This window comes from Myotis brandtii, unplaced genomic scaffold, assembly GCF_000412655.1.
Source record: "Myotis brandtii unplaced genomic scaffold, ASM41265v1 scaffold120, whole genome shotgun sequence".
Classification (NCBI taxonomy): Eukaryota; Metazoa; Chordata; class Mammalia; order Chiroptera; family Vespertilionidae; genus Myotis; species Myotis brandtii.
The window spans coordinates 412059-426677 of record NW_005354174.1 but is presented as its reverse complement, the minus strand read 5'-3'; the positions used below and the strand labels follow the sequence as shown (position 1 = coordinate 426677).

Genomic DNA, 14619 nt, shown 5'->3' with positions numbered 1-14619 from the left:
ACTGGTAGGTTAGCTTGCTGCTGGGGTCCACTGATCAGGACTGGGCGAGATGGGCCAGACATGCCCTGGAGCCCTCCTGCGGTCTCTCTCCGGCCCCAATCGTGTACCGGTGGGGTCCCTCAGCCTGGCCTGCGCCCTCTCGCAATCCAAGACCCCTCAGGGGATGTTGGAGAGCTGGTTTTGGCCTGATCCCGCAGACCAGGCCAAGGTACTCCACTGGTGCATGAATTCGTGCACCGGGCCTCTAGTGTTTATATAAATTTACAATATTTGGAAGGTTACAGAAGAAACTGGTAACTTGGGTTGACTACAGAGAAGGAAACTGGTGGACAGGGAACAGAGATAAGAAGAATTTTCACTATATGCCTTTAGTGCCTTTTGAATTTTGACTCATGTGAATGTATTACCTGTTCTTAAAAATAAATAAAACTTAAAAAAAGAGAAAGGCTCCAAAATGAACACCCCTAATCTACTCCTATCAACTGAGTTTTATTTGGGGTCTTAAAGAAAAAACAGTAGTGCATGGCTGGGTGGAGGGGAAAAGGAAGTACATTGTCAAGCAGGAAACATTATCAAGAAAGACTTCTGATAATAATAAAGAGAAGAAGTGGTAGAGCAAGTAAGGCAAGCTGTTAATAATTGGTGAATCTGGGCAAAGAATATAGTAGTTGTTTGAACTATTCATGTTCAAAATTCATGCAAATTGGTGAATCTGGGCAAAGAATATAGTAGTTGTTTGGACTATTCATGCAACTCTTATAGAAGTTCAAAATTATTTCAAAATACAAGTTTTAAGAATAAATGAAAATAACATTAAAAGGCAGGGGAGCTTATAGAAGAGATTATGTAAAACACATGTGTACACTGGTAGGGAAACCACTTAACTAGGTAGAGATTGCACATTCAGAAACAGAAATTAGTAAGACTGGACTGGTAAAAAGAGGCCAAAGTATATAGGGAGTTAAAAGTCACACTGAGGGATTTAGATTTGAACATAAGGGTAATGTGAGCTGCTGAAGGTTTTAGTGCATCAGAGTAACAAAGTGAAAGATATTTATCATAAGACTTGGATAACTGTGAAATCTGAGGGCTCAATGCTAGAGAGAACATGCAGATTTTCATCATTAGGGTATAGAGAGATTTGATGCTTGTACTGGACAGCACGTTTATTTTAACAGGGTTCTAGTTTTTTAAAAGCAATCTGTTCTAACTGCAGGATAAACTAATTTCTAGAATCCGCCGTAGAGTCCCACAATAATTTGTCATAATCCGTACATCCCTTTTCCTGTCCCCATTGTCAGTGAATAACAGGTAGCACTCACAAGCTGCCAGAAACAGGGAAAAGAATAAATGGGTCTTTGAACTTCAGTCCTGTACTTCAGGTCCACTGATTAACTCGCACAGCCAAGGAGAAACACAGCCTACCTTTCTAAGGAGTGAAGGAAGTTAGAGACGCTATTCCGCAGGCTCACATCAGCCACATGGAGAGCCCCACACACAACTCCCAACATGGTGTCAGGTCGCTCTGCCTGAAAGGAAGAAAAACAGGGCAGATAATAAAAAGCACAGTCACTTGGCACCATGGCCCCTCAACTTAAATAGGGCTCAAATTTCCTGTGAAGATACAGCCAGCATTGAGAATGGATGGAGTCCTTATTGCCAAATGATTTTTTGAGCTACAAACACATTTACTTTAGAATCTGAATAGAGGCCTCATTTGAATAGAGATGAGAAACAACTCTCCCTTCACTCTAAGATTTCTACTGAACCAATCAAAGAGCTGCTCAAAAACAAGCCTTTGTCAGAAATAAACTCAAAAAGGAATAGAGTTTTGGCTACTGATAATCTCAAAGAAAAATGATATATAACCAAAATTTGGACATTTAGATAACTTAATTGAATGTAATGATTTTAACAAAAATCTTGGGTAATTTAGAAGAGCCCTGAAATTCAGGAATAAGAAGTAACTGTTGCTTCACATGAGGCCCCTCTCATCAGCATCTGTTAAACAGATTTAAGAGTTGGTAACTCTAAGCCAGACTTAACATCAAATGAGGAAAGAGAAAGGATCTCAATCCCTATGTGCCTCTCTTCAAATATACCCCAGAAAGAAATATTAGAACATGTAAAATGACGGTGTAACATGGCACAAGAACTCTTACAGTGTTAATTACACTGACTCCTAGGTTTTTTCCAAGAACCATTTACATTAGAATCAGATAAATTTTATCTAGTGATATAGACTGATCACACCACAAGTCTATAAAAACCCAATCCTAGAAGCTGTTTGTGCAAATGGAGAAATACACACCTGTACTTTTTCTGCTATCAGTCTGTCCAGCCAGCCAGTGTCAATTCTATTCAACTGAAAGCTTTCGGTCTCCAACAATTTGATCAGGTATTCAACTGTAGTTCGAAAGTCACCCCGAATAGATAGCTCCTTCAAAGCCACCACCATGTTTCTGAGAGAACAAAAGCAGATCTGTTTCAGCAACAAATGTTTCAGTGTTGAAATTTCCATCATTTTAAAGAATTGTTTCATTCCTTTGGAGTCTTAGGGAGCAACTGAAAGCTTTCGGTCTCCAACAATTTGATCAGGTATTCAACTGTAGTTCGAAAGTCACCCCGAATAGATAGCTCCTTCAAAGCCACCACCATGTTTCTGAGAGAACAAAAGCAGATCTGTTTCAGCAACAAATGTTTCAGTGTTGAAATTTCCATCATTTTAAAGAATTGTTTCATTCCTTTGGAGTCTTAGAAGGGAAGGGAGAGGGACAGACAGCTCTAAGAACAAATGAGGGTGTAAATATAAGGGTGCTCATTCACATGCATTCCAGATGGGATGATTTTCAAGAAGTCAGTAAACTTATGAGTTCTGACTGATATTATCATAAGTGCATCCGCAAATCACATGCATTTCATTATATGGAGGACAAAACAAATTATGTGCAAACCATCCTCAGCTTTCACTTCCTAGGTTCCATTCATTTATTGATTGCTAACTAGAATCAGAGCATAATTTTTCTCTCCCTAACACCTTATTTTATTGAGGTATAATTTACATATTATAAAATATAGTTATTTTTAAGTATACTGTTCAATGAATTTTGACACATTCTCATACCTTAAAGATTTCCATACAATAAGCAACTGGCCAGATATAGTCAGGTATCAGCCTAACACTTCATGTGACAGTGGTGTGTTTTTTAAAGCTGCCTTTTAGATGTTTGTGAAATGACCACTCATTACTTTTATTACTTCCCAATCAAGTGTCAAATGATCTAATCTTAACAGGATTTCAAATACTCTGGGGTTTTTTTCATGTATATTTTTGCCCAGTGTCTGCCCTGCACAGAACAGGTCTTTACTTCAACAAATACTTATTATGCACCTCACAGACCCAAGGCACATACTAGGCTATTAAGGGAAAGAGAATATAGATACAGTAATTACTTTCAAAATATATGGCAGAATATCATCAGAGAGAGATATAAGCAAAGTGCTGGAGGAGTTCTAAGGAGGGACAATACCCACCTTCCTATGATTTCAAGAAGAATGTGGAATCTGACGTGGAATGAAAGTATACCTGGGAATATGACTGTGATAGGAATATTATTCCGGTGGTCCAGGCAATCCCTCAGCTTAGAACATTAGTTAGTTTCCCATCTCTGCCTTCCTCTCTATGTCCTCTTTTGGCCTAGCTTATTCCTATATACTTTTCATATATTAGTCTAGATGCCATTTCCTTCTGAGAAACCTTCCCTGACCCTCTCTAGACTGAGTTAAGCTGACTTAGCTGTATGTTCCTGTAACACCATTATGTAATCCCACTATCATAAGATAACAACTTATTACATTGTGTTTAACTGTTTATTTGCCTCTCACCCTCTGGATTCCCAAGCTCCATGAAGGCAGAGACCCTATTTTGGTCCTTGTTGTATTGCCATATATTCAGCAAATATTTTTTTGAATGGAGTGAATGAATAAATAGACAGAATATCAAGAACAAAGGGAAAGAAGGAAGAAAATATGAGTTGTGTTCATTATGATTGAAGCAAAGGGTATGAGGACAGGAACTAGTGGCAAATCCATCCATTTAATAAACATTTACTGAACACTTACTATGTTCAGAGGATACAGCAGCAACAAACAGACATGGTCCTGTTCTCATGGTATTTAGATTACGATGTATGGGAAATAATGCTGGAAATATAGGTTGGGGCTATTCTAGAGAACAAGAATATTATGAATGTTATGAGTAAGAAAAGATATAAATAAGAAAGAAACAAACTCTGAGCTGAGGGATGAACTTTTGGCATGAAGTCAAGAAGCAAGCTTATTGTAAAGACCATATTTTTAGTATGCTAAAAGTTAACCTAGTTAACTTACACCTCCTTAGAGAAATACTAGAGGCATGATGCACGAAATTCGTGCATGGGTAGGGTCCCTAGGCTTGGCCGGCAATCAGGGCTGATCTGTGGGGCGACCAGCAGGGCAATCAGAGGCCCCAGCCTGGGGCCTGCAGGCTGGGGGCAACTCCTGCATTGAGCATCTGCCCCCTGGTGGTCATTGTGCATCATGGCAACCGGTTGTTCCACCAGATATTCTACGGGTTGTTCTGCCATTCGGTCGATTTGCATATTAGGCTTTTATTATATAGGATACAGAGCAAGTCAGGAAGTAAAGAGCAAGGCTTCTGGACCAAGTGATAGGACATGTCCTATAGAAAATACTTAGCAGTCTGCCTAAACAGGACTATAAACCTAAATACCAACAGAGGGATGTCTCATTTATTCTGAGAATGTAAATGAGAAGGCAGACTGTGTGCACTAGAGAATTCATGTTTCCTCTAAAAGAAAAAGCCACACAGAGGTTTAGTTAACTTTTGCCAAGTGGAACATAAAACCTATGTTGTCGTTACCATCCCATTTTTAAAGAGAAGGCAGAAATCCATATATTTAATCTATCAATTTTTAAATACTGGCATTTTTTAATACATTAGCACCCTGTAAGCCAATCAAACACATGTGTGGCTATGACTATTTGGAAGGCTGCCATGTGTTTGATTGAATTACAATTTGCAAACTCTAGCATAAACCTTCTTCACTTTGGTAAAGCAAGAGATGACTGTAATAAAAAGGGGGAGGGGGGATGGCAACTTTATACCAAATATTTTTTCTGGTAGCATTGCTTTAATTTGGAAAAACTCTATTTAAAGTTTTAATTTCCCCCCAACCGTTCAGGAAGCCATTTTATTTATTTTATTTTATTTTATTTTTACTGTTAATCCTCACCAGAGGATATTGAATTTTAGAGAGTGGAAGGGAAAGAGGGAGGAAGAGAGAAAGAGGGAGAGAGAGAGAGAGAGAGAGAGAGAGAGGGAGAGAATCATCGATGTGAGAGAGACACATCAATTTGATGCCTCCCACATGTGCCCGACTGGGGCCAGGGATCAAAGCGCAACCCAGGTATATGACCTTGACCAGGAATCGAACCCATGACTCTTAGGTGCATGGGTCAATGACACACTATCCACTGGGCCACACCAACCAGGGCTGCAAGTCTTTATTGTTGACACTATTACAGATGTCGCTCATTTTCTCCCGCTTTGACCCTTCCACCCAAGCCCTCGCTCCCTCTCTACTTATAGTTTGGAATAAATGGGGAGAATCATAGAGGACAAAATAGAGAAAAACTGAGACTTCCCTACTTCCAAAAACACTATTAAAAACCAACATTATTAATATTTATTGACTACTGGTTTATGTATACAGTCCAAAGATCAAAGGAATGGTATTAAATGCTTGATATAAGGAAATAGACAAAAAATAAAATTAGTTCAATTTTAGATAAATATTCTAAAATATCTAAACTGTCAAAATTACCTCCTAGAGCCCTATTTTTAGGCAAGCAATATTGCTAATTTAATATTTGATGTTTATGTCTAATATAATATTAACCAATAACCCTTACAATATACCAGTTACCTTTGGATAAGCTGTGTGTACTAGTATATTTCATAGCAGAATGAGGTCTCTTCTATAAGCAATGGGGACAGTTGCCTTATGTCCTTTGCATGTAACAAGCAGTTTATTATTTTAAATGACTATGGGACATTTACAGCTACAGCTTTAGTTTGATGACTAATAACAGGTCTTTCTATGATTTATAGAATGTCAAATTCTTGGTCAAGAATCTACCTCCCTACAGCAACATGGGAAAATGATATGTTTAAAGCAATCAACTTTATAAGTTTATCAAAAATATTTGAGCCCAGGTGGTGTGGCTCAGTGGTTGACCAAGAGGTCATGGGTTTGATTCCCAGTCAGGGTACATGCCCGGGTTGCGGGCTCAATCCCCAGTATGGAGCGTGTAGGAGGCAGCTGATTGATGATGTTTCTCTCTCATGGATGTTTCTATCTCTCCCTCTCCCTTCCTCTTTCTCTAAATTGAATAAAAACAAATAATAAAATAAAATAATAAAATTAAATAAATAAATAAAATAATAAAATAAAAATATATATACTTGAAAGCAAAAATACTTAAAAAGGCTTGAACAACAAACTGAAAAACATCTGTCAAACACTGCATATTTTAACACACATGAATACAAGTATAATTGAAAATATTCTTAAAAAGGTTGTCCATATTAATACTTTTATAGCAGTTAAATGGTTCCTTGCCTATACTCACACCTTCACTGAAGATTAGCACAGATTTAGTTTTTTTAAATGCAATCAAATGCTATTGTACTCACGAAATTGCTTCCTCTCTGTTTTCTCCCCAGGAAAAGCAGTGACCAAACTGAGAATCAGCAAATTCATGAAGTCCCCCTGCAGCAGCAACACTGAAATAACCCCATACATTCTTATTGCTGCGGAAATTCAGTTCCTGAACTGTTCCTGAGCTGGGCTTAAAACCCTGTTAGAGAATGAAGAATGTGAGAGACCATGTTATATTTCCAAGGAAGAGGACATTTATATATTTACTGTTTAGGCTCCATGGTAATTGCACATAAAAGCAGAAATTATGCACAAAAATCATAAAGGCTTGAGAGCCAACGTCCAATGCTACTGAGGACTCTATAGTGACTATAGTAGGATGAAATGACCAGGGGAGCAGTGATCACTTCTTTGTCTGCTCTGATTAAACCTCTATAAATTCCCCCCTCCAGAGGAAGTCCCAAATATTTCAGAAGCATAGCCCTCAGGTACCATCTTCAATATTCAAGTTCACAGGGGGAAAAGTGTAAATCTTTTAAGTGATAGGTTACCTCATCTGGATTTTCACTAGTGATCCGAGCAGCAATAACGTGGCCTCTTGGGCAAGGAACATGAGCAGAATTTTCAAAATCAATGGGAGCATCACCCCAGGGAGATACCCCATACATCATACGAATATCCTTGATTCTGTACAGAGGGATCCCCATGGCAATCTGAAAGGTAATAAAACACATATCACTCATTTTTCACAGTTACTTTCCTTAAAATGTGGAGGCTATAGATTACTTGTAAGATTTTTCATTTTAGTAACCACCACCTAAAACATTCTATTTTTATAACCTGTATTCTAAAATCAACAAAGAAGAAACTCTAAGTTACTTAAAACAAAATGTCACTACAGACGTTGCTAAATACTCTCCACTTCTACTAAAAAAAGTCCCCAAGTTCCTAACGCAATAGACATGAGTTTCTATTATTTCTCCATCAATGGATTAGAATAAAAATATCCAAAGGAAGTGTCAATATCAGTGGCTATCCAAGTTTATACAGCTAAAAAGTCCATCTCATAATTATCCCCATAAACCATTGTAAGAAATAAATAAATAAATAAATAGATCGATCAATCAATCTTTAGTCCTTAATGGGAACTCAGAAGGGGTTTCCAATATGGGCAAAGAATATGTTAGATACAAATACTATCAAACTTCATCATTAGCTATTACTGCTTCCCATAACATTTGTTTTCTGGGCTGAATGGATAAAATAATACTGACAGCTAGCACTTTAAACATTATAAAAACAAATGGGTGCTGCCACACCGTTGCCCAGAAAACCCCCGACCACCACTCTGATGTGGAACTGCTTCAATACAGAACACTAGTAAAAGGAGTAGAGGCCAATTACAAAGTTGTAAAGTTTTCTATAATTAAAACAAGTAAAGCATTTTTTTTAAGTTTCTTTCTAAAATGACAGTTTTTACCAGATGTGTCTGGCTAGAAAATATAAGGTGCTCTACCTCCAGGGAGCACACTCGTGCCATTACCTTTCCCCCACCACCCCCACCGGCACGTATCTAAAAAAATAAAGTACAATAATATTCCTAGATTTGTACCACATGAGGAAAACCAACCCACACATCACAACCCATATAGCATGAACATTAGATGAGACTCGGTTAGGAGGCACTCTTCTCTTATCAGACACAGGCTAAACCAGTTTTTCAGGCATCTGACATTTTTTAGGCAACTCTTGGAGCCACGATCAGGGTGACTCACCTGGAGCTGTGCTGCAGGGAGATTGACATCAGCCACCATCTCTGTACAAGGGTGCTCCACCTGTAGCCGAGGGTTTAGTTCCAGAAAGTAGAAGCTGCCATCCTGGCTGTAGAGGTATTCCACAGTCCCCGCACTCACATAGCCAACCATTTTGGCAAGTTTCACCGCACACTCAAAGAAGAAAGATGGGAAGACATGAGTACCTCATCTTGTCCAGTTGGTGGACTACTGCTTATCTATATAGCCTCTCCCTGACTCAAATATCTAGTGTTTATAAGAGCCATCAAAGGCTTTTAGACACATTAGAGCAGCGGTCATCAACCTTTCGGACCTCACGGACCACCGGTTGGCGACCGCTGCATTAGAGTGAATTTCAACCTCTGGTTATTACAGAAAATCCTGGACATGGATGACAAACTCAATTCAAAGTTGAAGGAAAACAGTGTTTTTCATCATTTGGGATCACAGGCAACCTCACCCTATAGATACATGCAGGAAAAACAACAGTGTGGCAGATTTTTCACCATGCCCTGGTTTTTAGTATTCCTAACATTCTTCCTAAAACATGGTTGCCCAGCTATAGACTAGGTTTCTCAACCTCTCTTACACTTAGTGACTAAGTTTTGACCAAAGTAATGTCAGCCTTGGTGAGTGATATACCTAATTCCTGAATCATGTTTTAAAAAGGAAGTGCTTGTTCTCTATTCTGGCTGTTCCACTTCCATGGACTGAAACATTGTCATGACAGTACATGAGCTCACCTCAACTTATGATGGAAAGAAAAAAATAAACTTCTAACTTATCTGGGTTGCATATTTTGGATCTCTTTATTACAACAGCTTAACCTGCACCCTAATTACTACAGAAATGATTACATACAGGTAGAATCCTGCTATTTAAAAATATTAAAATGTGTTGTTGGCTTAGCAACAACACATAGGGTAATGGGTAGCTAGAGCACAGATATTTCAGACTGAAAGCTGGTGGCCTCCTGGTTAGGCATAACAAAACATTTGGTAAGTGGTGTCCTACAATAAATTCCAAGGTGGACAACACCCCAACTAAGCCCTAAGAAAAATAGGAAGTCAGAATGTGAAAAATTCAACTACTTTTGTATCCCCAAACCAGAAAATTAGATTTTCACCCTAAAGCGCCAGTGTCAAAGTTCAAATAATAAAATAAAATAAAATAAAACAACAACAAAAATAATAAAATAAATAAATAAAAGAGAAAAAGTTACTGAATCTAAAAATTTTGGGTGTGGTTACTCCTACCTGAAGCTGGCTGGAAGAGAATAGTCCAGAAACATACTAAGTTTTAAAGGGATTGTAATTCTAAACAAACCACAAACCTGGCCTTCAAGAACCTGTGACTGATAATTGGAATAAACTTTGTGGCCCCAATCCTGCCCCAGCAGGAAGTGAGCCATGAAAGCTCTGCCAAAGGAAGTACAGTCTCCAAAGCCCAGTCACAGAGAAAACAACACAAGGAATAACTTTCCAGAGAACAAAGCCAGGTGCCTTAAGGGAGGACAGCCAAGGGATTTGCTTTGAGACCAGAGCCAGGAGCATCCAGAGAGCTAAAGAGGTATTATTACTCCACTACATGGCAGGAATTCATCAGAATTCCTGCCTAGAAGGATCTGATAACTGCTATGGATCAATGATTACTATATATTTTCACTCCTCTTTTTTCCAAATGGGAGTTTATCCTGTTTCTATTCCACCATTGTATATTGGGTACATGGCAAAAAGCCACTTGTACATTTAATGGAGAGTTTCAGAGAGCTTGGACTTTGAGCTGTCTTCTTTGGGGAAAAGGCTAAGTATGTTCTAAAAATGAGAAAAAGGGTATGAAAGGATAATGGGTAGCCAGAGGATCAGACTGAGGCACAGATTATTAACTGCCCTCCAGTAATTTTCTCCCTCATCCATTTAAGTAATAAAATCTCCTAAATTGCAACTAGGAATATGGCCACCCAGTTGATGACTACAATTCCTAACATCCCTTATAGCTATGTGTGATTGTATAACTGAATTTTGTACAATGGAATGTGAGCAGAAGTAATTGGTGGGACTTCTAGATCATATTTTTATATGCTTGCCCTCCGTTGTCTTCTTCCCTCCTCCCCAGGCTACAATGTTGGACATACTCTTGTGAGCTAGCTTAATCATGAAGATGATGACACCCTAGGGCAAGGGTGGGCAAACTTTTTTGGGAAAAGGTCAGATAACAATTATTTTCAGCTTTGTGGGCCATATAGTCTCTGTCACAACTACTCAACTCCGTCACTGCAGTGATAAAGCAACCTAGATAATACATAAATTAGTATGGCTGTATTCCAATAAAATTTTCCTTGCAAAAGCAGGTGGCAGGTTGGATTTGTCTTGCGAACTGTAGTTTGCTGATCCCTCTCCTAGTGAATGGCAGAGCAATAAACCTAGGTCTCTGGCACCAGCTCATCTAGAACTAAGATGACAAAGAAATAGAACTTATACCTTGTTTAAGCCACAGTATTTTGAGATCCTCTTACACCAGTTAAATAATGTGTCTTAACATGTGCATGCATACATATACATACACACACACACACACACACACACACATACGGATAAACTTTCATATATTTAGCTTGTTTGGAATTCAGGAGAAAAAAGATAAAAATATATCTCCAATAAGATGAAGATTGAGTTCCAGTTCCAGAAATTAGACCCCTAAACTATAACTATTCCCAAGGGACCCTGCAATACTGCTGAGAGATTCTTTTCTATACAAAAATATAGAATATATAAACTTTAAAGATACTTAGAGGACCTTTAAAGAAAAAATGAATTTGAATAAACTTGTCTCAGGAATCAACAATAATCAGTTGAAAAAAGGGACTGCTTATCATGAGCTTGTTAAAAAAATCAAATGATAAGATTAAAAATCCCAAAACATTTCTCTTCTTTATTCCTACTCAAAATAGTACACAGATTTTTTTCCAAAAGGGTTAACTAACTTAGAGCTTGAAATGTTCATTGGCAGCTTTCCTAGAGGAAGACAGAAGAATTATTTTTATTGGGAAAAAATATTATCTTATCAATTATCCAGAACCCATGCAAGAAATTCTACTATTCTCAGATTGATATACGAATTGAATGAGTATAGTTCTGTGTGAGAAAACACAAATTAGACTTTTTCACATTAATACCTGTTCCATATGTTCGAATACTGCTGGAGTAGCAATAGCAGCAGGTGCCTCTTCAATAATCTTCTGATGCCTACGCTGTACAGAGCAATCACGACCAAACAAAGAGATAGCATTGCCATACTGATCTGCTAATATCTGCACCTCCAGATGACGAGATTGTTTGGCTAGTCTCATCACAAATATAGGAGATCCGGGGACTTCAGCTTGAACCTGTATTAGAAAAGAAAATAAAACAATTTTTTAGTGGTGATCATTTTTTTTCTATCCTGATAAATTGCTTCAGTTTCAAAGGCAGATGCCTAGAAGTGTCAGGGACCACATTAATCAGTAGGGAAACAAAAATAAATAAAGTTTGTGTCCTCATCTTTTCAAGAGCCTGCATTCTTAGTTATATGATCAACTAGAGGCCTGGTGCACGAATTTGTGCATGGGTGGGGTCCAGAGGCCCAGCAGGGGGTGGAGGGATGCGGGAGGTTGGCCAGCAGCCCCGCCCCCTATTGGGGTGGGAGGGCCCAATTGGGGGAAGGGCCGCCCGGGGAAGAGGCCACAGGCCAGCCCCGCCCCCTGGTCAAACTCCCAGTGGGTCAAAATCCCGCCCGAGGGGACAATTTACATATTAGCCTTTTATTATATAGCAGGGGTGGGCAACCTTTTTGTGAGTGCATGCCAAAACCAGCAAAATCTCTGACTCAAAATTCTTCTGCATGCCAACCCTAATTTTTTGAGAACATGTTACGCCTACTTGATATCTCTTAAGGTGTACGTATGTGAAGAACCTTGAAGAAATAATAAAATTCATTCGAGCGACAAAAACACAGTATATGATGATGAAAAATACATTTATTTTTTAATGTATACATGTACACTGATAGTCCGACAGAAAACTTTATGACTCCGTTTGATATTATCAGTGGGACTTTTGCTGCTGCATCACTGATGACAGAGATTTTACATCAGGTTTATATTTCGTGACCTTCAGAGATATGCACGAGCTACTACTTTCATCCGTCAGGCTACTCCTATTATGAGACTTAACAAAATTCATCACTGAGAACAAAGATTCACAAGCGTATGTGGATGAAACCAAAACACTGGTCGGATCTAGGAAGGCAGGGAGAGTTAAGGCAGAGGCATAGAAATTGCTCTTCCCCTCTCTCGTCAATCCATGTCTATGGTCTTTAAGATAACTTGTTATGTAAAATTATTTATTTATCTAAGATGCACCTACACTGAATTTATCTGAAAAATAAAAAAGTCGATATTAAGAAAAAAATTGTAAATGGAAGATAAGAGAGGGTTTCGCGTGCCAGCAAAAGTTACTGGCGTGCCATGTTTGGCACGCGTGCCAGGGGTTTCCCACCCCTGTTATATAGGATATTAATTGATAAATATGAAAACATATGAGCACCCAGTGTATTACAAGGGTAAAGAACAAAATATTTTGAAAACACACACAAAAATTCCACAAAAGGGCAAAGTACTACCATTAATTCCAAACAGCTAAACGTACAACTTGCTCCAGATTAGATGCTCTCTGGTTCACATTATAGAATATACAGTATTGTTGTAGTCAAAGACCTGTCATCTGCAATTTTGAAGCATACTGTCACTGGATACAGAATTCTATACTGGCAATTATTTTCTTTCAATATTTTAAAGACATCCCAATATTTTCTGGCTTCTACTATTTCTACTGAGATGTCTGGTATCAATCTTATTGTTACTCCTTTGAAACTAATCTTTTTTTTCCAGCTGCTTTAAGATTTTTTTTCATTCTCTCTTTTTAGTGGAATGAAGTGGCAGATTTGCTCAGATAAGCTTAAATGTAATTTTCTCTGTAATTGTCCTACAGGTCTCATAGTGTTTACTGAATCTGTGCTTAGTATCTTGTAATACTATCAACAATAAAAAATAAAAATAAGATATATATTTTTAATTAACATGCTTTTTCTTTTACTTCTAAGAGCAAAAGGCCTTTTCTTTAGACTCCATAAGGCACTGAAATACCTATGAAATTGGAATTATTATAGAAGGCATGTAAAGAAAAAGACAAGTAATATTCAAATTCTGACATTCAAAATAAGGTAATGTAGCAAAATACCTTTATCACCTTCTTTACTGAGTATATTAAATCGTGGGAGTCCCACTTCATAGATTTTTTCTCTCTAGCCCATGATAAGAAAGCAATAAATTTGTTACTGAATGACTTTTTTTAAAAAAATAAAGAAGGAAAAATAAAAGGTGGCCAGGGAAAAATAAGAAAAAGTGGAGAGCTAGCAGAGTGGAAAGGCCAGAATGTGTCCCAATTTGCCTTTTCATGACACCTCTTTCTGGGTATTGATAGGAGAAAAAAGAGTGAATCAATTATGTGAGGGTACCTCTGAGGACAGGGAAAAAGAGACTCCTATCTCCCAATTCTCTAAGGTTCTGAAAAGAGAACATATCTTTGGCTTTCACAACCAACCTGTAGTTTTGCCACATCAAATTAGCTAATCAGATGGGTAGTCAGAAAGAGACCCTAGGTTAGCTTTTCTGAGCCATTCTCAGTTCTCACAGAACATGAGCCTGCCATAAGGTTCCTGTGCCCTGGTACAATGGCCATGCAGCACAGGCTAGGATATAGACTGCTGGGCCAGCAGGGTAGAAACTCAGGAACCCACAGTCACTTCAAATTAAAGTCAATCAGAGAGTCTGGGCCTGACCAAGCCCAGAGCATCCCGATCAGGAGTTAACCACACTATATACATTGTAACACCAGAAGAAGAGGAACACAAACATATAGAAAGGCATGGACTCTTCCTTTTCACAGAAAGTTCTATGAGCCACCATACAGGGAAAAGCTATCTGAAAAACTGATGCCTTTTATATAAGAGAGAATAACTCTATTTTGGGGACTTACAAATTCTAGCATGAGTTAAATCACATATCA

General features: G+C 38.3%; 1 protein-coding gene across 1 annotated transcript in view; it reads right to left on the bottom strand.

The window, feature by feature from the left end:
• The window catches only part of ACACA (acetyl-CoA carboxylase alpha), a 208006-nt gene that overhangs the window by 149415 nt on the left and 43972 nt on the right, over nt 1–14619 (bottom strand). Inside the window, exons 11-16 of the mRNA XM_005858538.2 lie at nt 11691–11900; nt 8498–8668; nt 7274–7435; nt 6758–6921; nt 2312–2462; nt 1426–1529 (exon numbers count right to left, since the gene is read on the bottom strand). Of these exons, the coding sequence (XP_005858600.2) occupies nt 1426–1529; nt 2312–2462; nt 6758–6921; nt 7274–7435; nt 8498–8668; nt 11691–11900 (962 nt within the window). The remainder of the gene's footprint in view (nt 1–1425; nt 1530–2311; nt 2463–6757; nt 6922–7273; nt 7436–8497; nt 8669–11690; nt 11901–14619) is intronic.